At 31.9% G+C, this 25,345-nt stretch overlaps 1 protein-coding gene across 4 annotated transcripts in view; it reads right to left on the bottom strand.

Annotated features, from left to right (window-relative positions):
* Window positions 1-25,345, bottom strand: part of Nup214 (nuclear pore complex protein Nup214) — a 272,097-nt gene that overhangs the window by 93,641 nt on the left and 153,111 nt on the right. For all 4 annotated transcript variants that reach the window (XM_085818717.1, XM_085818716.1, XM_085818718.1 and 1 more), the window contains 3 exons: window positions 19,074-19,243; window positions 12,569-12,657; window positions 5,136-5,316 (listed from right to left, as the gene is read on the bottom strand). In XM_085818717.1, coding sequence (XP_085674843.1) covers window positions 5,136-5,316; window positions 12,569-12,657; window positions 19,074-19,243 — 440 coding nt within the window. The remainder of the gene's footprint in view (window positions 1-5,135; window positions 5,317-12,568; window positions 12,658-19,073; window positions 19,244-25,345) is intronic.

The following is a 25,345-nucleotide window of genomic DNA, read 5'->3' as shown; positions in this document are numbered from 1 at the left end:
TCCCGACCTGGCACCGAGCGACTTCCACCTATTCCCAGCAATGAAGAAGTGGCTGGCTATGCAGCGTTTTGATGACGACGCACAGCTGCAAGAAGAGGTAACGAAGTGGTTGAAGGCGCAGGCGGCCGAATTTTTCGACGAAGGAATTTCCAAGCTCGTACATCGCGACGATAAATGCCTTAATTTGTATGGTGACTATGTAGAAAAGTAGTATTTGAGTGTGGCTTTCATCTGTATATAATAAAATTTGTTTCCTATACTTTGTTTATTTTTTATTCCAAAACGTAATCTACTTTCTGGATAGCCCTCGTATCAACATACATTCTTTTTGGCAATTCATTTGTCTCCTGTGCATGGCACTTTTCCATAGTGCTTTAAAACCATTTCTTGGTGATGCAAGCACATAGTGAAATTTTATGATTTTCTTTTTCACCATAAGTAATTAACAGTTTTCTTTTGTAAAATGTCAAAATATTACCTGAGTGACAAAACACTAATGAAAATACTTCTAAGAGAAAATGATTCTTACATTCAGCCAAAAATTTAATGCTATCTATGTAATTTTTCCTATTAATTTAATCTATAGACTCATCATGGCCTCTAAATGGTAGCACTTCTTTTCCCAAGAAGTATGCACAATTTACCAATCATTTTAAAATTTCCCTGTTTCTTTTATTGCAACCTCATTACGAAGCTTTATAGATATCTGCTTCTGTTGATTTAACTGTTCTTGATCACTCATATGTGGCAGGTTTAATAACTTGACACATTTGGGTGATCCAGAATTGAAAAAGAGATTTTGTCATCTCATGTCCATCTCAATATATAAAAAAAGAGATTTTTCATATTCTGAAATGTATACTGATAATACATCCAAATTACAAAATCTATGCTTAGTCTATACACTTGTTTTGTCAACACCAAACAGACAAAGCCAGCAACCTTTCTTTAACACCACAACCAGCTAGGAAAAGTCTTATGAATTCTTGTTTTTTATTCCACAAATACATTTTTTTAATCCCACATAAAGTGGTTTAAGAAGGGCAAGATCTATCATTTTTTGTTATTTCTTTTTTTCTCAAAGAAAAGTTAAAGGCAAAGTAATTTTTGAATTAGACTTTATGTTATATATTCCATTTCTTTTGCACTGTTCTTGAAATGTTTTTTAGAAAAAAATTAATCATTATAAGAAAAATTCAAAGAGGCCCAGAAATAAAAAATTAACCAGACTTAAATCAAATATTTATTCAGGGTTGCCACTCAAACAGGAGAATGAAATTCCCTGACTTTTCCAGGTTTTCCAGGTGTGTTTCAAGAAAATTTCAGTCTATCCGCGTAATGTACATTGACTACGCTAAGAGGTAAATTATGGTATTACTTGTATTGTGTAGCAAATTCACTTAATTATTCAATAAATCCCAGAGGACATTTATTCTTAATTATTCTTGGTATACTTTGTTTGATAATTTTGTTTACTTTTCCACTTAAGAAACTTAATAAAATTTAAGATATATACATTGGATAACAAATGTATGTTTTATTTAATTATTACTCATGATCATCACCAGTTCAACACGAGGCTAATCTGGTCCTTATAAATCACAACGCAATGCTAAATAGTTAGGTTAGATTTTAGGTAAATTTAATTTGTGTGAGGTATGTTCTTAAAAAGCACCTTAACACTTGAAAACACAAATATAATTATAATAGTTGTTGTTTTCTCCATTGAAGATTGAGATTAGAATCTTCCCAATCTGGAATAAAATAAGGCTTTTTTTGCAAACATTCTGCAGCTAAACGAAACAAAGAAATCTATTTTAATAAATTGAGGTATTTTATATTTAGTTCGCAGCATACATAAGAAAAAAAATATGTGCATTAAATTTCGTGATGGTATGTCATCATACTGCTAGAATTAATTTCAAGATTATGCCAGAGAAAATTTCCTGAAATTTAGAAATATTATTTACTAATAATTAATAAATTTAGAGGGAAGAAGCATCATTAAATTATATGAATAACAAAAATAAAGATAATTACTTAAAAATTGAATTAGAATAGTCAACGATATTTTAGCGAATATAGTTATATTACATGGTTAGCCTAGATGACAGATTACTATTTTTTATTTTACTGCAAAATGGCAAGGTATTTATTAAAAAGAAAAGTTTTAAAAGATTTTGCAGTAAAATTCTAGTATACGGTAAGGCTTTGGCACGATTTTGAAAATTGTCGCCAAGACCAAAATGACCCGTTTACTGCGCATCATCATGTCGCCAAATCCATACATGGAGATTATTTTAACTAAAAAACATCTATGCAAGAATCTCTAATTCTTTGGTCTATGTAAAGAAGAAAATTTTCCATACAAGTAAAATGCTATTACGGCGCTAGAATGCGGAGGGAAAATTTGCCAAGGGATTTGGCGACGGAACCTGGCGGCCAGAATTTCCCTCTCCGCGATGTGTACCGGAAATTGAGAAACGTGTTAAGAAGAAACATTCTTTGACAAAAAGGAAGCTACGAAAATCCGTTTTTAAATTATTGCGAAAAATCCAAGAAGAAACGTTTTATCATAGGACGTTTCTTCTTGGATTTTTCCAAGAAGAAAATTTTAAAAACGGATTTTCGTAGTTCCCCCCCCCTGAAAATTACTAACCTATGAATTAATTTACTTGCGCCAAAAAATATTTTCTTGTGCCGTGCGCTACAATATAGCAAGTGGTAAAGTGTCTCATTTACGCCGCTCCGCATCTGCGAGTGCAATCCAGAGCTGTAACTCGAGAAATAAACAATCTCGTTGTTAGGCGACGTGTGCACCATGTTATTTTCATTTTTGCGATAAATGCTTATCGACGTGGTGTTCACGTCGCTCGCAGTTTGAGACAAAAACATCTCGACGTGTGTGGCACGTCTTTTTAGCGCAAGTGGTTAAAGAAATTTTAAAGGATATTCATTTAATGAACTCTTGATAACGTGACCTTCGAACTTCGACACCGGTTTCCAGCTTTGGCGGCAGATATATCACGCATGCACAGCTGTTTCCCTCTATGATGGAACGGAGCCACGTCTGTTGCAGAGAGGTTTTCCTTCTTTACAATACATATTCTTTGATTCTAACCTCCATGGTACCGTATACTAAGATTAAACCCATTTTGTTTTATACGAGAACAGGTACTTTCTTTAGTTCATGCACTGCACATGCGGTTCTCGAGAATACTCGAAACCAAAAGTTGCGGGAAACTTGCTTGCTTTGCCTTTCTAAAAGGCAATCAAATTGGAGCTGCGAAAATTGGCTCTATGCCAGCAGACACTCACGTGATAGGCAATTCGCCAAAAAAGTTATCTCTTCCGACGTCGGCGCAAAAATCGCTTTTTTTGGCGGGATCATTGTATGAACTTCCCTGACTTTTCCAGATTTTGACAAAAATACTTAAATTCCCTGACTTTTCCCTGAATTTTTTGGTCAATTTTCGAATTCCCTGACTTTTCCCGGTTCTCCCGGTTTTCCAGGTAGCGTGGCAACCCTGTTTATTATGCTGTGATAATAAACTTTTAATTAAAAAGAAATGAACAGTGTAGCTAAAATGTGACAATAAGTTGTACTTCATCAAATGAAATGGCAATCCTCCCCCGTTCTCTGTAGCTGCAGGGCTACCGCATGCATGTGAACTGAAATTTGTGGCTTCTGAATGATAAAGTATTCACACTTTTGTTTCCCACCACAGCTTCTAAGATAGGTTTGCATATACAATGTAGCCTGTGGTGAAATTTTCTAATGCTGATGCTGCCCAGGCAACAGCAGAGAAAGTATTCTACAAAAAAGGAACAAAGTCCTCATGAAAAAAGTGTCCTCACAGTAATTAGTATGTGTATATTTCACCATCAATGAGGTGAATTTGGTTATTTCATCTTCAGTCCAAGAACTTGTTCTAACCAGATAACTACTAATTGCTAATTTTATTGAATTGTATTATGTTGCTTCAAATTTCTAGAAAAAATATTTCCCTTAGTTTTGCAATATAATGCATTGTCATATGGAAGACCAAAAGAAGTAATAATTGAACTTTAAACTAAATGTCTTGTACAACACAAGCTTCGAAACAGAAAACTTGCCTCCAGCATCCTAAAAAGTAGTAACAAATTGCTTTAAATTCAGTGTTAAACTATGGAATATTCTCTCTTTGTAGGTATCATGCAACACCATGCTAGAACGAGAAATTCATCCCATCCCTTGTATATTGTGTGAAAAGGAGAGGAAGGGAAGCCTTCACTTTGTCCATTGTAAATATTCTCTCAGCTGAATGCTGATGCTCTTCAGCATGCATGTTCCTTTTAAGATGAGGATTTACAAAAACACACATAGATAGACACAGCCCACAACTTGTACATTTTAAATTAACGACTCTTAAATCAGTGATTCAGTGCATAGCTACAGACTAAAAGTAGTTAATAAGGATTTTATTATACAATACAGATAAATAATTATTTTTCCTCGGTTCTAAATTTATAGACATGTATCACATACAATGCATGCCCTAAGGTGATGCCACTGCTTATATTGCATAAATAAATTTTTTTTTAAAAGTTAAATATAATGGCAGAAACTCAAATAAATAGCAATTGGTATAATTTCTTTTTCAAAATCTTAGATACTGACAAAATACAATTCCTCACAGATTTGTAAAAATTTTCTTGCCATACACAGCAATATTTTTTTGCATATCTATTAATAAGTACAGATACTTTTAAGGCCATTTCCAAACTGAATATTTCACAGCCCACTCTTTCTGTATATAAATAATGGTGATCACTTGTATACATTATAAAAACTTGTATTAATTTTTAATGATGAGATAATAAAAACAGTTAATTTTCAAAAACTGGAAAAGGTGTTCTCTTGGATTTATTGATGTAATCTTTGTTGTTTTTAATTAAGTTAGGTTTTATTACATAAGAACATTATTTTGATGCTCCTCCTTTCAGATAACTATAAAATACTGACAAACATGTTCTCTCAAAATTAAGCACTTCAGCAACTTCTGAATTCAGAATTGAGCATATTAAGTTAACATATTTGATCAGAATGAAGTCCCATATTTACAAAAATACTAAAACGTTAATTTAAAAAGTACCTGATGCTTCTGTTAAGACAGAGGAAGATTCTGGTGGACTAAATGTTTGAGCAGTTGGCAACGTAAACTTTGTAGTCACTGGAGTTTTCTTTTCAATCATAATCTCTGTAGCACTTTTTGCATTATTAATTTGTAAAGGAATAGACTGTTTATGATCTACATGAACTGCAGTTTGATTAGCCTGTAACATTAATGAACAAAAAATGAATGAATAAATAAATTTTTGACGAATATAGCAAAATATAAAAATAGTACTTTTGAAACAAAACATTTTTCAAAGAAGAAAAATTTTTCACTGAATATTTTTTTTTTAAACCACAGAATTTGGACATTAGGAAAAAGGGCCTTCTAAACACTACTATCCACCCCTAAATGTAACATTAGGAAAAATAGCACAAAATTAACAGCTGTCACAGAGACATTAATTAATTTTGAACAGAGACATTAATTATCATACAAGATAGACAAATCTTCAAATGCGACAGATATTCACCTAATTAGCTCATTTCTCTGAAGCCTGAATATTTCTTAGAACATCTTTTTCTTTTTTTATCGTCTTGTAAAAGACTGGGCAATCTCCTTCAAAATTTATTTTGGAGATTGACATGCCCTTCAAAGTGTCCACTTTAAACTGTGTCTTACCATTAGTCCACTGCTCATAATGCTAAATACTCACTCAGATGCAGCACTGGTGCCAAGAAGACAATAGAAAAACCCTGGCAATTTTAAAACATTTGAACAAGGAATTTAGTTATTAATAAAATATGCAGTTATTTCCATGTACCTCTGAACTGGACACATTTTATTTCTCGACCATTCAAATATTTTTTCACACATGGTACATTTTTTAAGGTAAACATATTCCTCATATATATCAATTTCCAATAACTTATAGTTTGATATCATTTTATTAATTAACAAAACAGCTGTTTCAAATTGACTCCAAGAAGAGATTTCATTTAATATGATCCAGCTGTACGTTTCCATCTCCTGACTTCGCCCCCCCCCCCTCATTTCTCCAAATAAGTAAGAGTGGTTTGATAAAATGAAACAACAGCTTCTCAAAATTTAATGACTTCATGAGATGACTCTATTCTCTCTTGCTCAGTATTGAAGCTTTCAGACCATCCATTGAAGGTACATCAAATACATACACAGTTTGATTTTCAGTTGTTGTAATAACTTTATGAAATATTGAAGCCTGAATGTTAATAAAATGTAGCCAAGCTTTTGCCATTGGATTTTCAATGAATTTTAAAATAAGCATGGGATACTATTCTTGAGATTGAAATTAAGCCTGCGATGGTAAAATCATTTTACAGTACCCTTTCAATAGCAGGAAGTAACCCTAGCCATCTTGCCTGTGAATATCCTAGAATCATTGAAAATTCAGTTTTTATGAAGCTACTGTAATTTTTCAATGCTTCTACTCTAACCTACTGTTAAATAGAGTCTTTTATAAGATTTAAAGTATAGTTGTCCCAGTCTTTTATAAGATTTAAAGTATATCTTAGAAATAATCATTTCTACATCAAATGGCAAAACATCAGGTGATGCTCTTGTAGTGTTATAGATAATATATGCTGGACATCCGACTCTAATTAAACTATGGTTAAGATTTTGTTTCAGTTTAACAAAAACATTATTTTCTCCATATCTATCAGCTATTCCAGAGTTAGAATTTGTATTAATGGCCCAAAGACCAATAACTTTTTCTTTTAAATTATTTTCTTCAAAACAGGCAGTTAAATACTTCCTGACATCATTGGAGGTTTCACTAGGTCAGGATTTAAATTCTAAAATTTTTAGTCTAAATCCATAACTCCAGTTTATAAATTTAACAAGTATTGGAAAAATTTTATTTCCTTGTAACTAGACAGACACATCAATTAAGATTGTAACAAATGAGCATTTTCCCAAATCATTGTGCAAAGCTCAACATAAGGCATAAAAACATTTAGCATTATTGCTTCAACCTTGGTTTGCACAAAAGTAAATTTAGGCTCAAATGCCACTTGAAGCAGTTCAGATGTACAATCCATAGAACTAAAGCTATAGTAGTGTCAAATAGTAAGGTATGCAAAAGTACCTTCTAATGCAGCTAAATATTCATCTTCATCACCCATTTCTCCTGTTTGAAGTTTATAAATTTAACAAGTATTGGAAAAATTTTATTTCCTTGTAACTAGACAGACACATCAATTAAGATTGAAACAAATGAGCATTTTTCCAAATCATTGTGCAAAGCTCTTAAAACATAAGGCATAAAAGCATTTAGCATTATTGCTTCAACCTTGGTTCGCACAAAAGTAAATTTAGGCTCAAATGCCACTTAAAGCAGTTCAGATGTACAATCCATAGAACTAAAGCTATAGTAGTGGCAAATAGTAAGGTATGCAAAAGTACCTTCTAATGCAGCTAAATATTCATCTTTATCACCCATTTCTCCTGTTTGAAAAAATTCTTTAATGACAAGCCAGATGTAGCAGCAGAATTTGACATTTTATGTTTATTACAGTTTATAGGAAGTTTAATATTTGTATGTTCACCACAGCTTATTGAGAATTTTGAAGAACATGTATTACACCGCACATTGGAATCGCTTACTTTTTTTTTTTTTTTTTTTAAATAAATGGGAATTCCTTCTGTGGATCTTTGTTAAATGTTACTTTTTTTTCACCCATTACTAAAAAAAAATTGGTGGTAAAAATAAACAATTAATTACATTAAACTGCAGCAAAATATACCCTTATCATGTATGTAATATACCGCTGATAAATAAAAAATATATGTTTTTGCCAAATGGAAAAGTTACCTGTCATTGTTTCAACAGATTTAAAAAAAAAATAAATAACCCTATGCAAAATCAAAATGATGATGTAGTAAAAATTTTACGATCTAAACGTGAGAAAAGAAAGATAATTTTAAATGGATAATCTATAATGAAATTTCAGCAAATACAAAAAAAAAAAAAAAAAAAGAATTATTTTGGGATCCGTGTAATAATATGTACTACTGTATATAATGCACTGTTGATAATTAAAAAATATATGTTTACATTATAAATTCAAACCACAATAAAATTAATATAGTAGTTAAAAATTGTAGCACTGTCTGTAAGTGAAAGTCTGAACTGCAACTGTGAGCTGCGAGAAAAAATTCTGTGTAAGTTCAGGGGAAGGGGGGGGGAAGAAACACATGAAGGAGAAATAGAACTCCCCCACTGCAACTTTTCTAAGGTAAAAGCTAGGTGGAGATTCCCCTGTTTATGCAGCCGGTATGGGATGGGTTTCTTAATTTATATTTGTATTCTCAATTTGCAATCTACACTACTTAAATAAATACATACAAACAAACTTTTACATTTTCACACTACACTAAGACCACGCTTAACGCGGGGGATACGTTCCATCAAAGTAGAGCGTAATGCGAAACAGCACTAAACGAGGCTATCTTAACATGTAAATAATGGGGTTAGGGGAAGATAGGTAGAAAATTGGTTAATTATTAAATCTAATAATGTTTTTTAATAAAAATAAAACCAAACATTCATTTCTTACAAAAATAAAACAATATAAACGAATATACTTATAAAAACAAATAAAATTCTCAGTCAGATCATTCAGTCTATTCTGTGTTGCAAATTTTCTGATTTTTTGTCAAGAAGGCATTATGATAGTTTGGCTTAATGGCATATTGCGCTCAATTTCGTCATCAATCCATACAGACAGTCGTTTTCCCATTTCCTCTATAATGTTATTTCTAGAACAGTTAATTCTAGTTGCAGAGCTTGACGTAGCTGCAGTTGCCGATGACAGTATTTTTTCTTTAATCTTAAGAATTGTCCTTATTGTTGAAGTTGCCAAAATCAAATGCAGCACTAATTTGAGATTGACGTTCACCAGAATCTAATCTTCTAATCATTTGCATTTTAGTTTCCAGTGAAATGCTTTATCTGGTTGCTTTCTTTTCTTATTTTTTATTATAACCCATGATAAAACCTAAAGATCATAATATTTGTCACTGTATTAATCGTTACAGTATTATATAAATTTATGCTTACAATAAGGTCAACAAATGTTTCAAATGATAAAAATGTGTCCGTAATGCACCGTACCAAGCAAGAAACGTAACTACACTGTTTCGGATATGTTATTTGGAAACCTAGCGATGCGCACAATTTCGGGGAATCCCCGTAGTGCTGCGAGCAATTTCGAGGAATCCCCGGGTTGAAAAAAAAAGAGTGCTAAACTGAAACAGCGCTAAACGAAACAGCGTTAAGCGGGGTCTTACTGTACTGTTTTTCCGGACAAATGCTATAAGTTCTGAACCAAAAAATGAGTTGTAAGAAATTGGAATAGGAACTGAAAATTTGAGACTGTCCTGGAAATTCAGGATGTATGGGCACCTTACTTTAACATTTATGAGTCATCTATGTGATAAAACACAGAACATATAGTAGGTATCGGATTTTGCTGCATGCTCTCATTCAGTTAAGCTTATGAGATGATAATACTTATTATAATTTTAAAAAATCACAATGTTACAGAGATGCTTCTAGAAGACCTTAAAGTTTTTCCTTTGGTTTACAAACAAACTGACTTATCATTTTTAACACAAAGAGCCAATCAGTATAGCCTTTTAATCTTGCATGCTTTGCCATTCAAATATTGAAATGAGATTGGGGATTCTATCTTAAAATATACTTTTCCTATTCCAAACCTGAGCATAAAGACAGTAAGTGAGGCTCTTTCATTAGCACCTTTTAGTCCAAATTTACAAGGGCAAATCTCAACAAGCATAGTACTCATAACATATAATAGAAATATAATTAAATATAATATAAATTTGTCTATAACAATATTCATATCATAGCAATGCATTCTGTAATTAATTTATATGTAATTATGAATAATAAATAATTATTGTGCTTTAAATTTCTGGAAACTGATTCAAAGAAAACAGATGTTGCCATTTTCATCAATCTCTCTTTGTGAGAGAATTAGATTTAATATCTTAATCACCTTAATTTCATTTAAAATTGCTTTTATTTTGCCTTTTCACTTTCCACTTCACCGAAAACAGGTGCATTGTATACTGTCTAGAACTATTACTGTCTAAACTACTGTATACTGTTTACAACAATCTGGAATAAAAAAGAGTACATACAGACCTTCTTTTTGGATTTGTAGAAATTTTTAAATGCCTGCAATTTCAATTTTGCAAATTTACCCTACATGTCAACATAATTTTTGCAAGTGTGACCTATTTTAAAAAGCAAATTTTGAAATGCATTTTTAATTTTTACCAAAGTGTGTTTAAGTAGTTACAATATTCAATAATTTTTAGCACATCCCATTTTTTTCTTATATCTGTTAGTAGATTGACTGTTATGCTTTTGCATATGATATACTCATTGAGTATTGCAAAATCAGCCCTTACCAGAATTATGTAACCTAGTTTTCATACCCAACATTATGTTCATAACCATTAATAATGACAAGTTCATAAGCACTAAAAATGACAAGTTAAGGACTGAAATATTTATTTAGAATATTTCATCACAAGATTTCACCTTCTTCACTGCTTTTTTATGAATGGAAGGTGATTAATAGAAAATTTATCAACACATTTTAAAAAGATTTCAACACATTATGTTCTTTCTACTGCCATTCAATTAATGTTGACATTCAGGATAACACCATATCTTCGATTCTTTACACACAGTGACTGTATACATATATCCAAAACTTAAAAGCAAGCAGTATTTCTACATGTATAAAGAAAACTGTAAATGAAGGCAGATAAATATAGCCAAGTTATTCATTTTCTAATATCTAACACAAGATAATAATTAACAACATGTCAGATGTAATAAAAGTAACAATAGAAAATCTTATGGCAAAAAGTTACATACAGGATTTGATGACAGATGAAGAATAATTGAACTGTTGCTAGCAATACCCATGCCATTTACTTCCTCAAGCTCATGCCATCACATCCGTCTCAAGATGTGGAGCAGAGATCTCAATATATGGATCAATTCTATAGATTTATTCCATCTTATAGATTTCCAAACAATTTAGTAGTCCCCAGGCCAGATTGTTCTACTTCTCCTTTATAGCATAAATTAATCCCTTGAAAAGAACAGCTTGCTACAAATCATTTTTACTTAATGTTCCATACATGCTTAGTGAGATGGGGTAAGGGCTGGGAGGCACGGCAATTAACAAATCAATATATATTTTTATTCTTCAGATACTACACCGCTTTGGTTTGATGAAATGAAGCAAAATCCATAAATAGAATTGCTTCACATGTGGCACCATGAAAGAAGCAAACCACATTCAATAACTAGCAGCTTCTCATCATAATCCCTTAATCCATCCATTCAACACAATACCATACATCACTCCCAACATTACTTCTTCCTGTATACTTCATGGCACTATACTTCCTGCACTGCTATACTTCATGGCAAATCAGTGTGGAGGCAGAATCTGACTGTAGACTGAAATTAATGTAAAAGAATAAACATTGGACCACTGCTATATCATTCGATTTTTGTCTTCAAATGTGCTCTATGGATAGAGTCACATAATCACTCTTGAAGAATACAAACCTATGCAAAGCTAATATCAAGCCAAAGTTTTCTGGAATATCTTTGTTTCTATGCTGCAATAAATGTGATTTAAGAGCTGGACGGTTGCTAGCTTTGACTGCATTTAGCTTTTACTCCAAAATATCAGCCTTTGGATAGTCACAGAGATAACACATTATATAATTCTGAACTCTGTTGCAAGTTTGAAGATTGTAAGGCCTCCTAATTTTCCTGTAATGCTTTCATGCTTAAAATCGAAATGATATTGTTGAATATCAATGAACACTTAACATTTGTAGAATTAGTCTTTCATGCTCAGAATTTCTGAAAAATTTATATTGCCAGTACAGTTATACTTTTTTTAAAACTATTTTTCACATTAAAGTATATATGATAAACAGTACACTCAAGACACTCAACACTCTTTTAACAATAACAGGTATAATAATACTAAGCTTAAAACTTTAATTTAAGCTAGATAGCTTTACAATTTTTCGTAGTGATCTAAACACATTTAATATTACTTTCTACTCAAGATATATTTCATATAGACATAGACGTAAAATGTGATACATTTTGATAACAATATACCAATTGTACTACACTATAATATGGTCATTCATTAAGTACATTAGATGATGATAAAAATATAATGTTACATCACACATTTAAGATAATTATGAAAAAATACACATTGGTCTCTGGTTCAGTAATTTTGTTAATAAAATAGCAATATATTTAACTGAAATGGAAATAAAGAACAAAAAATAAAACAGAATACAGCAAACTTCAATATAATCTGATAAGGCATAAAAGCAGCAAGTTGATTTACCTTGGCTTCTTCAACAGGTGTTTGTTCTACTTTAGCATGTTCACTATACAACACAGATTTTGACATCAACCTTGATTGAGATGGGGAATCTGAAAATTGATTTATATAATTAGAATTCAATTTTATTTAATTTCAGTTATAGTTTATACAGTTTTTCATTTTACAATAACTCTAAAAAAAATCAAGATGTGTTACAAAACAACTTTTTTACATGTAAACCAAGGGACACAGGAACATCAGTTAAAGTTACTGTAGATTAGATTGCTGTAAATGCAATTTCTCCAGTGGATGCCATATGCAGGATGGCTGTTTAATAGTTTACAAGCAAAGAATTAATGTAAATATTTGTTTTTTCAGAATGACAGCATATGCTTTAACTGACTCTGATAGGTTGCATCACGGATCTGTAATAAGATCATACAAGAATTTTATCTTCCCAGGTACATAGCGTGAAACCCCAGGTACAAGTATTTATTGTAAGCACTTCCCCGTATGAAACTAGAAAAATGGGTTATTCACTATCAAAAAAGTAATATCGAATAGATAGGATATGGTGCATATAATTACTGCAAATTTCAGACTGGGCAAAGCATAAAGACCCTTTATATCCCAATGAATGTCACAGTGTTATGAAGACAATAAATGATTTGGGTACAAAGATGCAGTAGTCAGCCAAGGTTATTCAATACACTAAAGGTTAGGTCAGGAACAAAAAACACTGCCACTGGTTGCTGGGAGTGATGTCCTTCAAATGACATGACACATTAGCTGAGGAATCCGCTAGATGATTTCTACGCAGTAAATATAAAAACACATTGGAAATACAGGATAAATACTTTTCGATTATGGTTTTTATTTTTTTTTAAAGCAGATGTTTATTTTAAATTCAAAATTCATAGGAATGCTAAAATAATTGTAGACATTATCCTCTTTTCCTAAAGAAAAACATTAGACTACGAAAAAAGATATTTCTGTTTATTAAGGAAACTAAACATTGTAAAGAGGACAGCATTTTTCGTTATTTTTAAATCACATCATATGCATTTCATGTAAATAACTCTTGTTAAACAGAACACTTGAAAACAGAGCTGCAAATCTACGGTAATAACATAATTAAAAAGTATTTTTCTGTTTTTTCATAAAACATGCATTTTTTTTTTACATAAACTAATTTTAACATTTCATGAGAAACATATGATCATGACTTTAATTTTCAGTTACACAGCTCAAGGAAAATTTTATATAAAAAGTTTTGAATCATCAAGTTCATATGTAATCCATATAAATTCTACATACGTAATTTCCGGAAGAAACGCCACGGCGTTTATGTGTTTAAAACTTAAATTTTCAATGGGTGCAGCGTTTCTACACATGCAGTGTTTAGGTATTTCCTATGATGGTCATTGTACATAGTTTGGATGGCCTTGTCATTGTACATAGACTGGTGCTGTTCCCACACAAAAGACCACTCAGTTGCTTTTTGCGAACGTTATTTTGTTTACGTTCTTTCCCTTGAACGGACCTACATGCCTTATTCACCCTAAACGAGATCTCAGAACAATAACATTCTTCCCCCTTTCAAATCAACATTCTCATCAGTTTGAATAGTCTCTCTCCTCTGCCATTCGATGAATCTTCCAGGACCCATCCTCTTTCCACCCCTGCCTTTTCTGCAATTTTTTTCAAAGGCGGACACGACTCCACCTGTGCAATAACAAACTCTGACCTATTTCCCCTTCAGCATGAATCGATTTTTCTTGGCATTCTGCCAGATACAGATCCCATCAGTTTGGGTACAAGTACTTGTTGGACAGTTTTTAAGTAAGAAGGGAGCGGAAATTTTTGAAAAAAGCTTTCAGAAAAATTTTTAGCAGAACAGAAGCTATACTGCTGGTTTTAAGCTTAATGTCATTTCACGTGCTGAACAAATTGGAAATAGAGCATTAGCTCGAGAGTTTGAAGTGGACGAGCGATGTATTCGACGTTGGAGAACTGAAAAAGAAGAACTTCAAAATATGCCACAACAGAAACGAGCCAAAAGAAGTGGTACTGTAAGGTGGCCGAATCTAGATGACGACCTTGCAAACTGGATAAAGGAGCAACGGGGAAAGAGAATGGCAATTTCGACTGTAAAAATTCGCTTACAAGCAAAATTTATAGCAAAACAAATGAACATAAATGATTTCAAAGAAGGGCCTAGCTGGTGTAGCAGATTTATGAAAAATATTTCTGTTTGTACTAGAACAACAGTTGGGCAACAATTACCAATGGACTGGCAGGATAAAAAGACATCTTTTCTAAAATATGTGACAGATATTGATGACAAAAAAAAAAAACTTCTTCAGTCACAGATAATACATATGGATGAAATGCCGTTAGCTTTTGACTCTCCTGCAAGCAGAACTGTTGATGAAACTGGTGCAAAAACTGTATCTGTGCTTACGACAGTGCATGAAAGAATGTCATTTACATGTGTGTTAGCTTGTGCCGCAAACGGTGACAAGCTAAAGCCGATGATCATTTTTAAACAAAAGACTATTCCAAAGGGAGATTTTTCCTAATGACGTAATTATTTGTGCAACCGAGAATGGCTGGATGTGCAAAACAATCATGCATGAGTGGCTAAAAAAATTGGCAGTGTCGTAGGGGATCTTTTTTCCAACCAAAAGGGTTATTGATAATGGATTCCATGCGTGCTCATTTACTTGAGTCAGTGAAAACCAGATGCGAAAAATTGTCTACGACCGTAGCAGTAATTCCTGGTGGTTTGACAAAAATCTTACAACTATCAGATTTTTCAGGTAATAAATCCTTCAAAGCTGAAGTCCGAAAGCGGTGGGAGTGTTGGATGAGTGAAGGATTGCATACGTATACCAAAAGCTCTAAAATATGTAGAGCATCTTATGAAGAAGTTGCAAAGTGGGTAGGAAGAGCGTGGAAATCGGTAGAAACATCGTCAATAATAGCAGGGTGAAAAGAAGCTGAAATTATCTCCTTAGATAAAGAGACTGTAAACCAAGAAGATGAATGTGACGATTTGGAGGACTTGGACTTAGATCAGGATTTACTAAATCTTTTTAATTCAGATAGTGAAGAATCAGATTTAGATGGCTTCATATGATGTATAGTTTGCTGTAATTCCTTTTGTAAGTAAAATTTAAAATTTCCTTTTGTCATCCAAATTTAAAATTTCGTTGTTGCAAATTTTTTTTATAATATAGTCTGAGTATTACAAATATGGACTTCTTTAGCGGGTAAATATAAGTATATACATGAACGTAAATATATTTTCAACATGTCTTACCTTTAATTTATTTTTGAGTTATGGTTTCATTTCATGCATTTTTCTTAACTGATATGTCATATATCAGGACATAAAATTAAGATTTTGCATCTATACAACACATAATGATGTCACGCCCAATTTAATCTATTGCAGCGTTTATGCTGATGTAGTGTTTCTGTGTAATTTAAATTTTTTTCCCGCCATTTTTCTCGAGTGTGCCGTTTACACTGATGCGATTCTTTCTTTCTTTAGTGGCAACAATTTGAAAAGTGATACAACCTCCTAAAGTTTTCCAATGCAAAATGCCAAAACAAAATTAATAACCCTTTTCGGCCAACACACTTTGGGGTAAAAAAAAAATCTGATGTGTGCACCACATCACTTCCTTGTACAGAATATTAAATTAATACGCATTTTTTCTTGTATTTCATTTAAACTTATTGGATTGAATTAAATCTACTTCCTCGAGAGAGCATAAATCACAATAGAATAAATGCACTTTTAAAAATTCACTATATTTGTTTACCATTAAATCTACATCGTCGATAGCGCATAAACCACAATAGAATAAATGCACTCTTTAAAAATTCACTATATTTGTTTACCGTAGTGACACTCTGGCCCTAGGTTCACTTAACAGCACTACATTTCAATCATTTTTTAACTCAGAATGCACAAAATTTATATCATCTTAAGAATTATCTAATCGTTGCCACATGTTCTATTCAAATACTATAATAAATCTAAAATTATGTATAAAAAAATTAAGCAAAGAAAAAAAAATGTTTTTCACAGACAATTCAGTATTTCTCATTCAATTAATTCAGTTCTCACTTTGCGACAAGGCAAAAATACATAAAAACTCAAAATGTCTGTATTAAAAGTAAAAACAATGATTTGTTCATTTCAGACTTCCACAAGTTTTCACATATTTTTTCATGATTATTTAAAAGAACTATGTTTTGTATGTTTAAAGTGTAAAGATTTGTCTATGGCATTTATCTTCACATGATTATTTATTACAGTGTATAGTCTTTGATATTTAGACCCTATTCATCCTTTCATATACAAAAAAAATTAACTCTCACAATAGATTAATACACAAACACACACACACAAATAAATATATTAAATAACAAAAAATTGAAAACTTTTGCTGATTTTAATCCTTATTCAACTTGCATACATATTAAATAAATTTAATTTCTTTTGTATTTCTGTCAGACTGATTCTTAAAAATATTTTTGTTGTATTTCAAAATAATGTTCAGTATTTAAATATACTTTTCTTATAATTTTTCTAAGGTAGTTGTACATCTTCAAGATACTGCTCTCAGTGTTGTAGATTTCCCAATGTCATCTTCATTTCTCTTAACAAATTTTTTATTTGAGATCGGTAAACTTACTTTGATCACCTGTAAAAATTGTTCCTAAATTTTTTTTAACCTCATTATGCACTTGCTTCTTTGTTATTTTCCTTCTCATTTTCTGAAAGTTAGATAATTTACTACAAGAAGGAGCAAGCTCATTATATTTTCTCTTTTATTTTTAGTTGACAATACAACATATTTATTTGTTTGTTATTTTCCTCCTCATTTTCTGAAAGTTAGATAATTTACTACAAGAAGCAAGCTCATTATATCTTTTCCTTCATTTTTATTATTTTTTCAGTATTATTTGACAATATAGCATATTTACAACAATAGAACTCTTATTTTCCTTTTTCTAAAATTTTCACATGTTGAGCTAATTCATATGTCTCATTGGTAGTAAACTGATTTGCAAAATCTATGTTATCTAGATCAGGTAAAGTGAAGCCCAATTTTGCAAAGCTTGTTACATTATTTCAGGAACATAAAACTGATTGCTCTAACCCTTAAGCACAGAGTTTGATGAATCGCTAAAATTGCTGGAAATGTTTCTTTTTAGACTGCCCTCAGTTTTTTTGGAGAACAACATATATAATTTACTCATTTTTTTAAATTACTTTCACATGATGGTGGAGGAAGATATGAAGTGGGAACAGAATTAGCTTTCAATACCCTTGTAAAGTTAAGACAAACAATTCTACTTTTAAATCCCATATACAATGTAAAATAAAGAGGACATGTTCTTGAATTTTTTATATTGAAATTATCTGCAATACCTACTTGGTAAACAATGATATGTCATGCCCCAACTCTTAACCTTCTTTTAATAACACTGGCACAATGTTACAGCACAATATACCATTTCCAACACAGTATAATATGAAACTGAACTTACGCGTATAAATCAATTCAAATTATGAAGGCAACAAGTGTAAACAAATGCTCAGCACTAACAACTGTCACCCACATAATGTCATGTACACATGGCCTAATTTTCTCCCTAAACTACATATCACTTGTGGGACATCTCTGGTAGTCAATAAGTAAAATGAAGGGAGGAAGCATGATTTGACTACTAAAAGTCCTCTTTGTTACGCATTGGAAAGTGCATTAGTATTTGGCATGGATTCCAAGAAGCTACAAATCATTCCTATTTACAAGGTACTCTTCAGGATAAAGGATGATGTAAGGTATGGGGTAAGGCATGTTCTGAAATGGCATAAAACATATTCATGTGGTCTAAAATAAGTCCTCTCATGTGTCTGAAATACCTGCTCACATACAATTTGCAGAGATATTAAAGCAGATCATATTTATGTACCTCAATCCCAAGAGACAGTAAAAGAATATTTCAACAAGATCATGTCACCAGTTTTTGACATTACAGTGTAGATAAAACAGCATTCTGCTGACCATATCAACATAATTTGACCAAAAAATCCAACATTATCCAATGCAACATAATTTATAGATGTACTCTACAAAATAGTACCAGCAGTTTTTTTAATACATGCCTCAGCACAAAGCTCAATATGTTTCAAGGAAGCTCAATCTGTTTTTAAGTTCTTAATTTGCATCTTATGGCCTCTCAGTTTATAAATAAAATGTCTTCTCTAACAGCAAAAATCTGAAATTTATAATTCTTCAAATTATTTTTTACTTGATAACTGATTTGTTTTACTAAATTAAAATTTATAAATGCATTTTAATATAAGCAGTAATTTTCAATTTCACAAGTATTAGTATATTATAGATAATTTTCATTAAATATTATAAACAAAGCCAAACAAATTATTTACTGATAATAAATATCTTTAAAATAGATATCAAAATATAGAAATGTTACTTACATACAATAGTTGGTCTCACTACAGTAATACTAGAATTTGAAAGAAATTCCTTTAGAAGATTTTGCTGTTTAGGAGAAAACTTTTTAGCAATTTTTTTACTTTCATCCTCGGTTGAAATCTGAGCTTTCAAAAATGCATCAGCTAACTGTGAAAGTTCTCCTCGATCTAATCTGAGAGAAATAACATAATTAATTTCAAAATTTGTAGTTAAAACTAAACAGTTAATCCATTACCAAAACTAATATTTCCTTACTTTGCTCTTACAAAACATTATGTTATCGACACGTTATACAACAAAAAAGAAGGCTCTTCGAAAGGAAAAGATTATTCTATTAAATGTGATGTTGACTGATAAAGAAATAAAAAAAAATTAAATATAAGTAGTTGTAAAAGCTGAAGGGAGACATTTCTTTTTCAAAATAAGAAATGTTTGTCATCAAATAAATGAGAACTCTATTCCTAGATAAGATATTTCTGGATTTCTATGATAAAATTCTGAGGAATTTTTCTGACTATATCCATCAGCTAAAAGGCACATTTCTGTTCATATACAATTGAGGTTCACAAATTTTGAAATTAATAGTTTAATATACATAAGCTTTGCAGCAATACAGTTAAATGCATTTATTTATTCATGAGTCTCACTAATTACTTTTAAATAAAACTATATTACTACAACTTAAGTTAATATGCTCATTAAGTAAATACTATTAAAATTATTTTACACAAATTAAATCAAGGTTTGTATACATTTTCTTAAATGGAAATTAACCCTCTAAGGGGCAAGGCCGTATATATATATATATATACATGCATATTAAAATATGTCAAAGAAATTAAGGCAATATATCAAAAGAAAACAAATCCAGTATGAAATACCAGGAGAGTTTTTACATTAAAAATAAAAAAATAAAAAAAAATTTGTTCTCATAGTAATTTTGGGAAATTTGTGCTTTCTTAGCAAAAACCCTGGCCACTCAGAGTGTTAAGGACTTAAGAATCTTTAATAACTATCAAAGTAAAAAATTAAGGACACATCAGCAATAAGAACTGAATAAATTAAAGCAATTATCTATGCACCGCCTTCTCCTACAGTATTATTTCTAAATAAAACATAAGTACATACTATGCATCATTATTATTAAACACGCTCTAATATTTAACATGAAATAAGTTTAATAAAAAAAATTTTGTGAATAAAAACAGCTCTCAAAGTTTTGTTGTATTGGGTTTCACCTTCACAACACTAAAACATGCAAAATTAGTGCACCCTTTTTCCATACCTTACTTTATAATTTTTTTAATTCATTTATTTTTATCAAAAACAAGCAATTCTGCATTTTGAAAATATGTCAGATATGATAAAAAAAAAGATCTTGCGCAAATTTCATATTCTTAGCTGCAAAATCATTCAAGTTACATGAGTTTTTACAATTTTTCCTTTAAGATAAGGAATAGTACAACATATTTTAAAGAATATTTACACATCATTATTAAAAGTTTCTTTTATTTTTGAAAAATACTCATCAAAAACATCACTACTGAAATCTCAATCAAATACATATATAATATGTAAGTTTAAAAAAAATGTTACAAAAACATTACATTACAAGATGGAGAATATCTATAATACTACAAAATACTTATGTCATTTTAACTTGATAATTTTTTTTAAAATTTAGTTCCATTATTTACTTTTTGAAGTTCATTTACTCCAATAAATGAATCAATGTTCTTCCTAGTTTTTGAACCCTCTTTTGAAGTATTTGTTAATATCATCATCAACATTCGTTTGAAGGCAAAAATTCCTTTAGCTTCATGTAAACAAATTTTTCCTCTATAATTTTTTTCATCTTTGAATTTTCTTATTTCAAACTCCCCCCCCCTAAAAAACTACATGCATCAAGAGTGCACTGATGTTACTTAATCTTATTTCTTTAGTCATTTTAGTGTTGAGAATAATTCTATGAAATTATATACTATGCATTCATATATATAAGAAAAATCTTTTAAATTGTCAGTGTTTAATATCTTAATTAAAAGAGAAATTCCTTTCGATTTCCATACTGTTGATAGGAAAAAATTACAAAAATAGAGTAGAAAATAAAGGAATCAAGGCACTGTATCAAGAATAGAAAAGGTATTTCTTTACTACAGTCAAAAGTCGTTAATTCGGACACCCATAATCCGGAATGATCTATAATCCGAACCTCGAAGCTACAAACTTTCTGCGCATGCGTCACGTTGACGCATGCGCATAGGCGTTTACGCGTGCGCGTAAGACCTTTGTTGGAAAATATGACCTATTCTAACCCTTTTTCTACAACATCTCTCCTCCTTGAAATAATTCTAATTTTTACATAAGGCTTAGTTCTTATTTTAAAGGGATATAGTAGTTACTTCTACTTTGTTTTTCACTGCCACTGTTTGTATTAAGAACAGACTGTTCCAGCCTAATTAAGATGCAAAAACGAAACTTGATGTTACGTCATCTGGAAAGCCGAGTCGTCCCGATAGCTGATTGGTTGCCGTGTGATGACGTCATGTCTACTTCACGTATAAGTATCTCGCGTCGCTCTGGCTCATTCCTTCTGGTTCCTGTTTGTTTGCTCCTTGGTGTGCCGTTCCAGCCCCCATTGGAAGACGAGGTTGCGATGCATGCCAGCCAGCGACTAGTGCCATGATTCTGTTCCGAAAGATGACTTTTTCTGGATCCTGAGAAGTGGCGGCAATGTGAGCGACTGCCGTGGGCAGCATCCTGTCTTCATGAAGGCGGCGTCTTCAACACAGGTGTTTTTTCGGGATTAGCGGCAGTGGTGTAAGTAAGGGTATGCAAAGAGTGCCGTCGCATAGGGGCCCTTGAATGTTTTGCTGAACTATATTCACATGATTAAACTTCAAAAAAAATATGCATTCTTTTATAAATACTATGACCAAGGGCAAGGTGCCCCCATAAAAGCTGAATTCAGTGTTACATATACCAAAATGTCAGGTATCATATTTCAACGGAAATATCCATTTTGACCGTTCTCAAATCCATTTATACGGTTTATTTTCGTGACATTTGTACGTGCGGACAGAATAAAGGGCTCTTCCTTTCAAAAAAGGATTGTAAAATGGGTTTAAAACGGATTCAAAAGGGATTTTTTTTCGTGATATTTGTACGTTCGCATATACATGCATACGTATGTGTACAGAAAAACAGAGATATATATCTCGCATAACTCAAAGATGATTAGCCGTAGAACGTTGAAATCTTGTATATGGGAGTGCTATAATAGTTAGTTGTGCACTTCACTTTTTTATTGCAATTGGCAGAATATATATCCACCCACTTATCCGTCTTAAAAGTACTGTGAATTTAATAGGGTGCCCAAAAATTTGTTTGCATAAGGGCCCAAGAGTTCTAGTTACGCCACTGATTAGCAATGATGTTGCACAGGCTGTGATTTCTCGCATGTAACTACAGTGAGCGGCGTTTTACCGGTTCAAGTGCTCTCAAGGATTTAATTAAAATTTTTCCAGGTGCCTTCTTGACCACGAAGCATGGACTTAATGATAGTGAAGCAAATTTTATTAAAACCGTAGTTTCTGTTTAGTGATATGTTTTTCACATATTGAATGCCAGTATTTGAAGATCAGGTAAAATATTTACTGTGACTTTAATAGTGTAACATTCTTTAAAGGAAAAACCCTTGGGGTTAATAGATTATCAACTAAGTGTAATTTTGATAATGATTATGTTATACTCTTTAAGTTTCTGATATTGATTAAATTTATTCATTGTGTTTTTATTTTTATATATTGTTAATAAATTGGTTGAGTTTAAAACTTTTGTCTTCAATGTCTGCGCAGTAAATAACCTTAGGGAGCTTCTATTGCTACTTTTGCTAAAAGTTTAATTTTACAACTTTAAACTTTGCTTTTGCATCATTTTGGTTATGGGCCTAGCCCCTGAGTTATCTTTTGAAGACTTTTGAAGTTTAAAATTAATTTAGCACTTAAGAGACTGGGGGGCGGTTTCTGTTGAAATTCAAATATGGCTACTGTTAATGTTATGCATAGTATTACTAAGCTTGATGCATGTAATTATTTTACATGGTCTAAAGACATGAAGTTTGTCTTAAATGAGAAAAATGCATGGCTTTTGGTTAAAGGTATTGGAAAATGTCCTGATTTAAATGATGTTAAGGGTATTACAAAAGAAATTGTTGCCGACTATCAAAATAGAAATCATTTGGCATTATCATTGATTTACATGATTGTAAGCCCTGAATATAGAAGCTTAATATGTGAAACTGATGATCTGGTAGTTGCATGGAATATGCTTGCCAAATTTTTTCAGCCAGATTATCGATCTAGACATATGTCCTTGTTTTCAGAGTTCTTAAATTGCAAAATTAAGCCAAATGTAAGTATTAGTTTCTTTTCTTCTAGATTAAAACGGATAACTGAACAATTGGCTGATATTAATCAGGCTGTAAGAGATGTATATATATGTTTTCAGTTTCTTAGGTTTCTTCCAGAAAAATATGATCAGGTAGTTCAGAATGTTTTGAGGTGGCCAGATGAAAAGTTCATAGTTAAAAATGTTGAACTCGAAATACTAGCAGAGGAAACGCGTCTTAATTTAAGGGAGATAGATAGGAAAAATTCCAATAAGACTATAGAAGTTCAAAGTACTCAATTTGAACCCAAATTTAAGCAGATTAAAGGGGTCAAGTGTTATAAATGTGGTCGTCCAGGTCATATTCAAAAGTACTGTAGAACAAAAGGTAATTTTTCCAGATCACCCTCGTCTGCTTCTTCTGTTTCCTCAGCTGTATCTAGGAGTAATAAAACATCCCCTGAGTGTAAGAATAAACCCAAGTTGTGTAAAGGTAAAAATAATTCCCCTGCTCAGTCCCATTTCATAGCTCAAGCTAATGTTAACAATTTGGAGGAAAATGATGATAGTTCGATTTTTGATACTGCTGCATCTCATCATTTTTCTAAAAATCGTGAATTGTATGATACTTTTTCTCCTGTGAAGAATGAGAATATGCTAGTAGCTGTTGATGGGGCAACTTTTCAATTCATGGGAAAGGTACTGTTAAAATGAAATTTGGGGATATAATTATTTTGTTTAAAGATGTTTTATACTCACCTGAACTGAGACGAAATTTAATATCTGGACCTAAGGTGGATATCAATGGAGCGAGATTTTATGGTAAAAATGGGCAAATTAAAATTACTAATGATGAAAATGAAACTATGTTCAAGGCTAAGTTGATAGAAAGTAATTATCATGTATTCCCGAACAGCATAACAATAAGTGAATTATGGCATGGTCGGTTTGGTCATATAAATTATGGTGCTATTGTCAGGACTAGTAAGAGACATTCAGTTCGAGGTCTTCCTGTGTTAAAGAACTCACCTAATTTGTTTTGTGAACAGTGAACATTGCCAAATCAATAAGCAAAGATGAATCTCCTATAGAGCTTTAGAAGGTATTCAAGTGAAGAGACCGCTTGAAAGGGTTTTTTCTGATGTATGGGGACCTATTAACATTCCAGGTAGGAATAGTGAACGTTATTTCATTTCCTTTATTGACAAATATTCTCGTTATGTGGTAGTGTACTCCATTGTAGAGAAATGTCAGGTGTTTGAAGTATTTGAAAGGCATATAGCACGTGCTGAAAGATCTCTGAACCTTAAGTTGAAATACTTTAGGACAGATAATGGATGAGAATATGACAACGAACAATTCAGGTCATATTGTAATAAAAATGGAGTACAGCACGAATTCACAGATATATACACTCCAGAACAAAATGGAGTTTGTGAGAGATTCAATCAGACAGCTCTCAACAATGTACGTGCAATTTTACATGATAGTGGAATGAGTCCTGAATTTTGGTCAGATGCAGTGATGTATTTTGCATATTCATTTAATAGAATTTGTCATAAAGGCCAAGATAGGACCCCATTTGAATTGTATATTAAGCAGAAACCATCAGTGCGTCACCTTAAGGATTTTGGAACGATTGCCTACGTGGGAATTCCAAAGGCTAAAAGAATTCTAAGCTTGATCCAAAGGCAACGAAAGGCTGATTGATTGGATACAGTGTACAAACAAAAGGGTACAAGATTTGGTTCGTAAATGAACAAAAGGTAGTAGAAACCCTAAATGCTACTTTTAAAGAGTCAATTGGAATGCAGAGAAGTTGCAGTGGAGCTGCACTGGGCACCCTTCCTGATTTGGAATCTGAAGAGAGGGTCGAGTTGCAATC

The sequence above is a fragment of the Stegodyphus dumicola genome, chromosome 6, assembly GCF_044657685.1.
Source record: "Stegodyphus dumicola isolate Sdum_Otavi_A_Nest chromosome 6, ASM4465768v1".
NCBI classification, from domain to species: Eukaryota; Metazoa; Arthropoda; class Arachnida; order Araneae; family Eresidae; genus Stegodyphus; species Stegodyphus dumicola.
The sequence above is the reverse complement of the archived record's forward strand: the minus strand, read 5'-3'. Positions and strand labels throughout refer to the sequence as shown.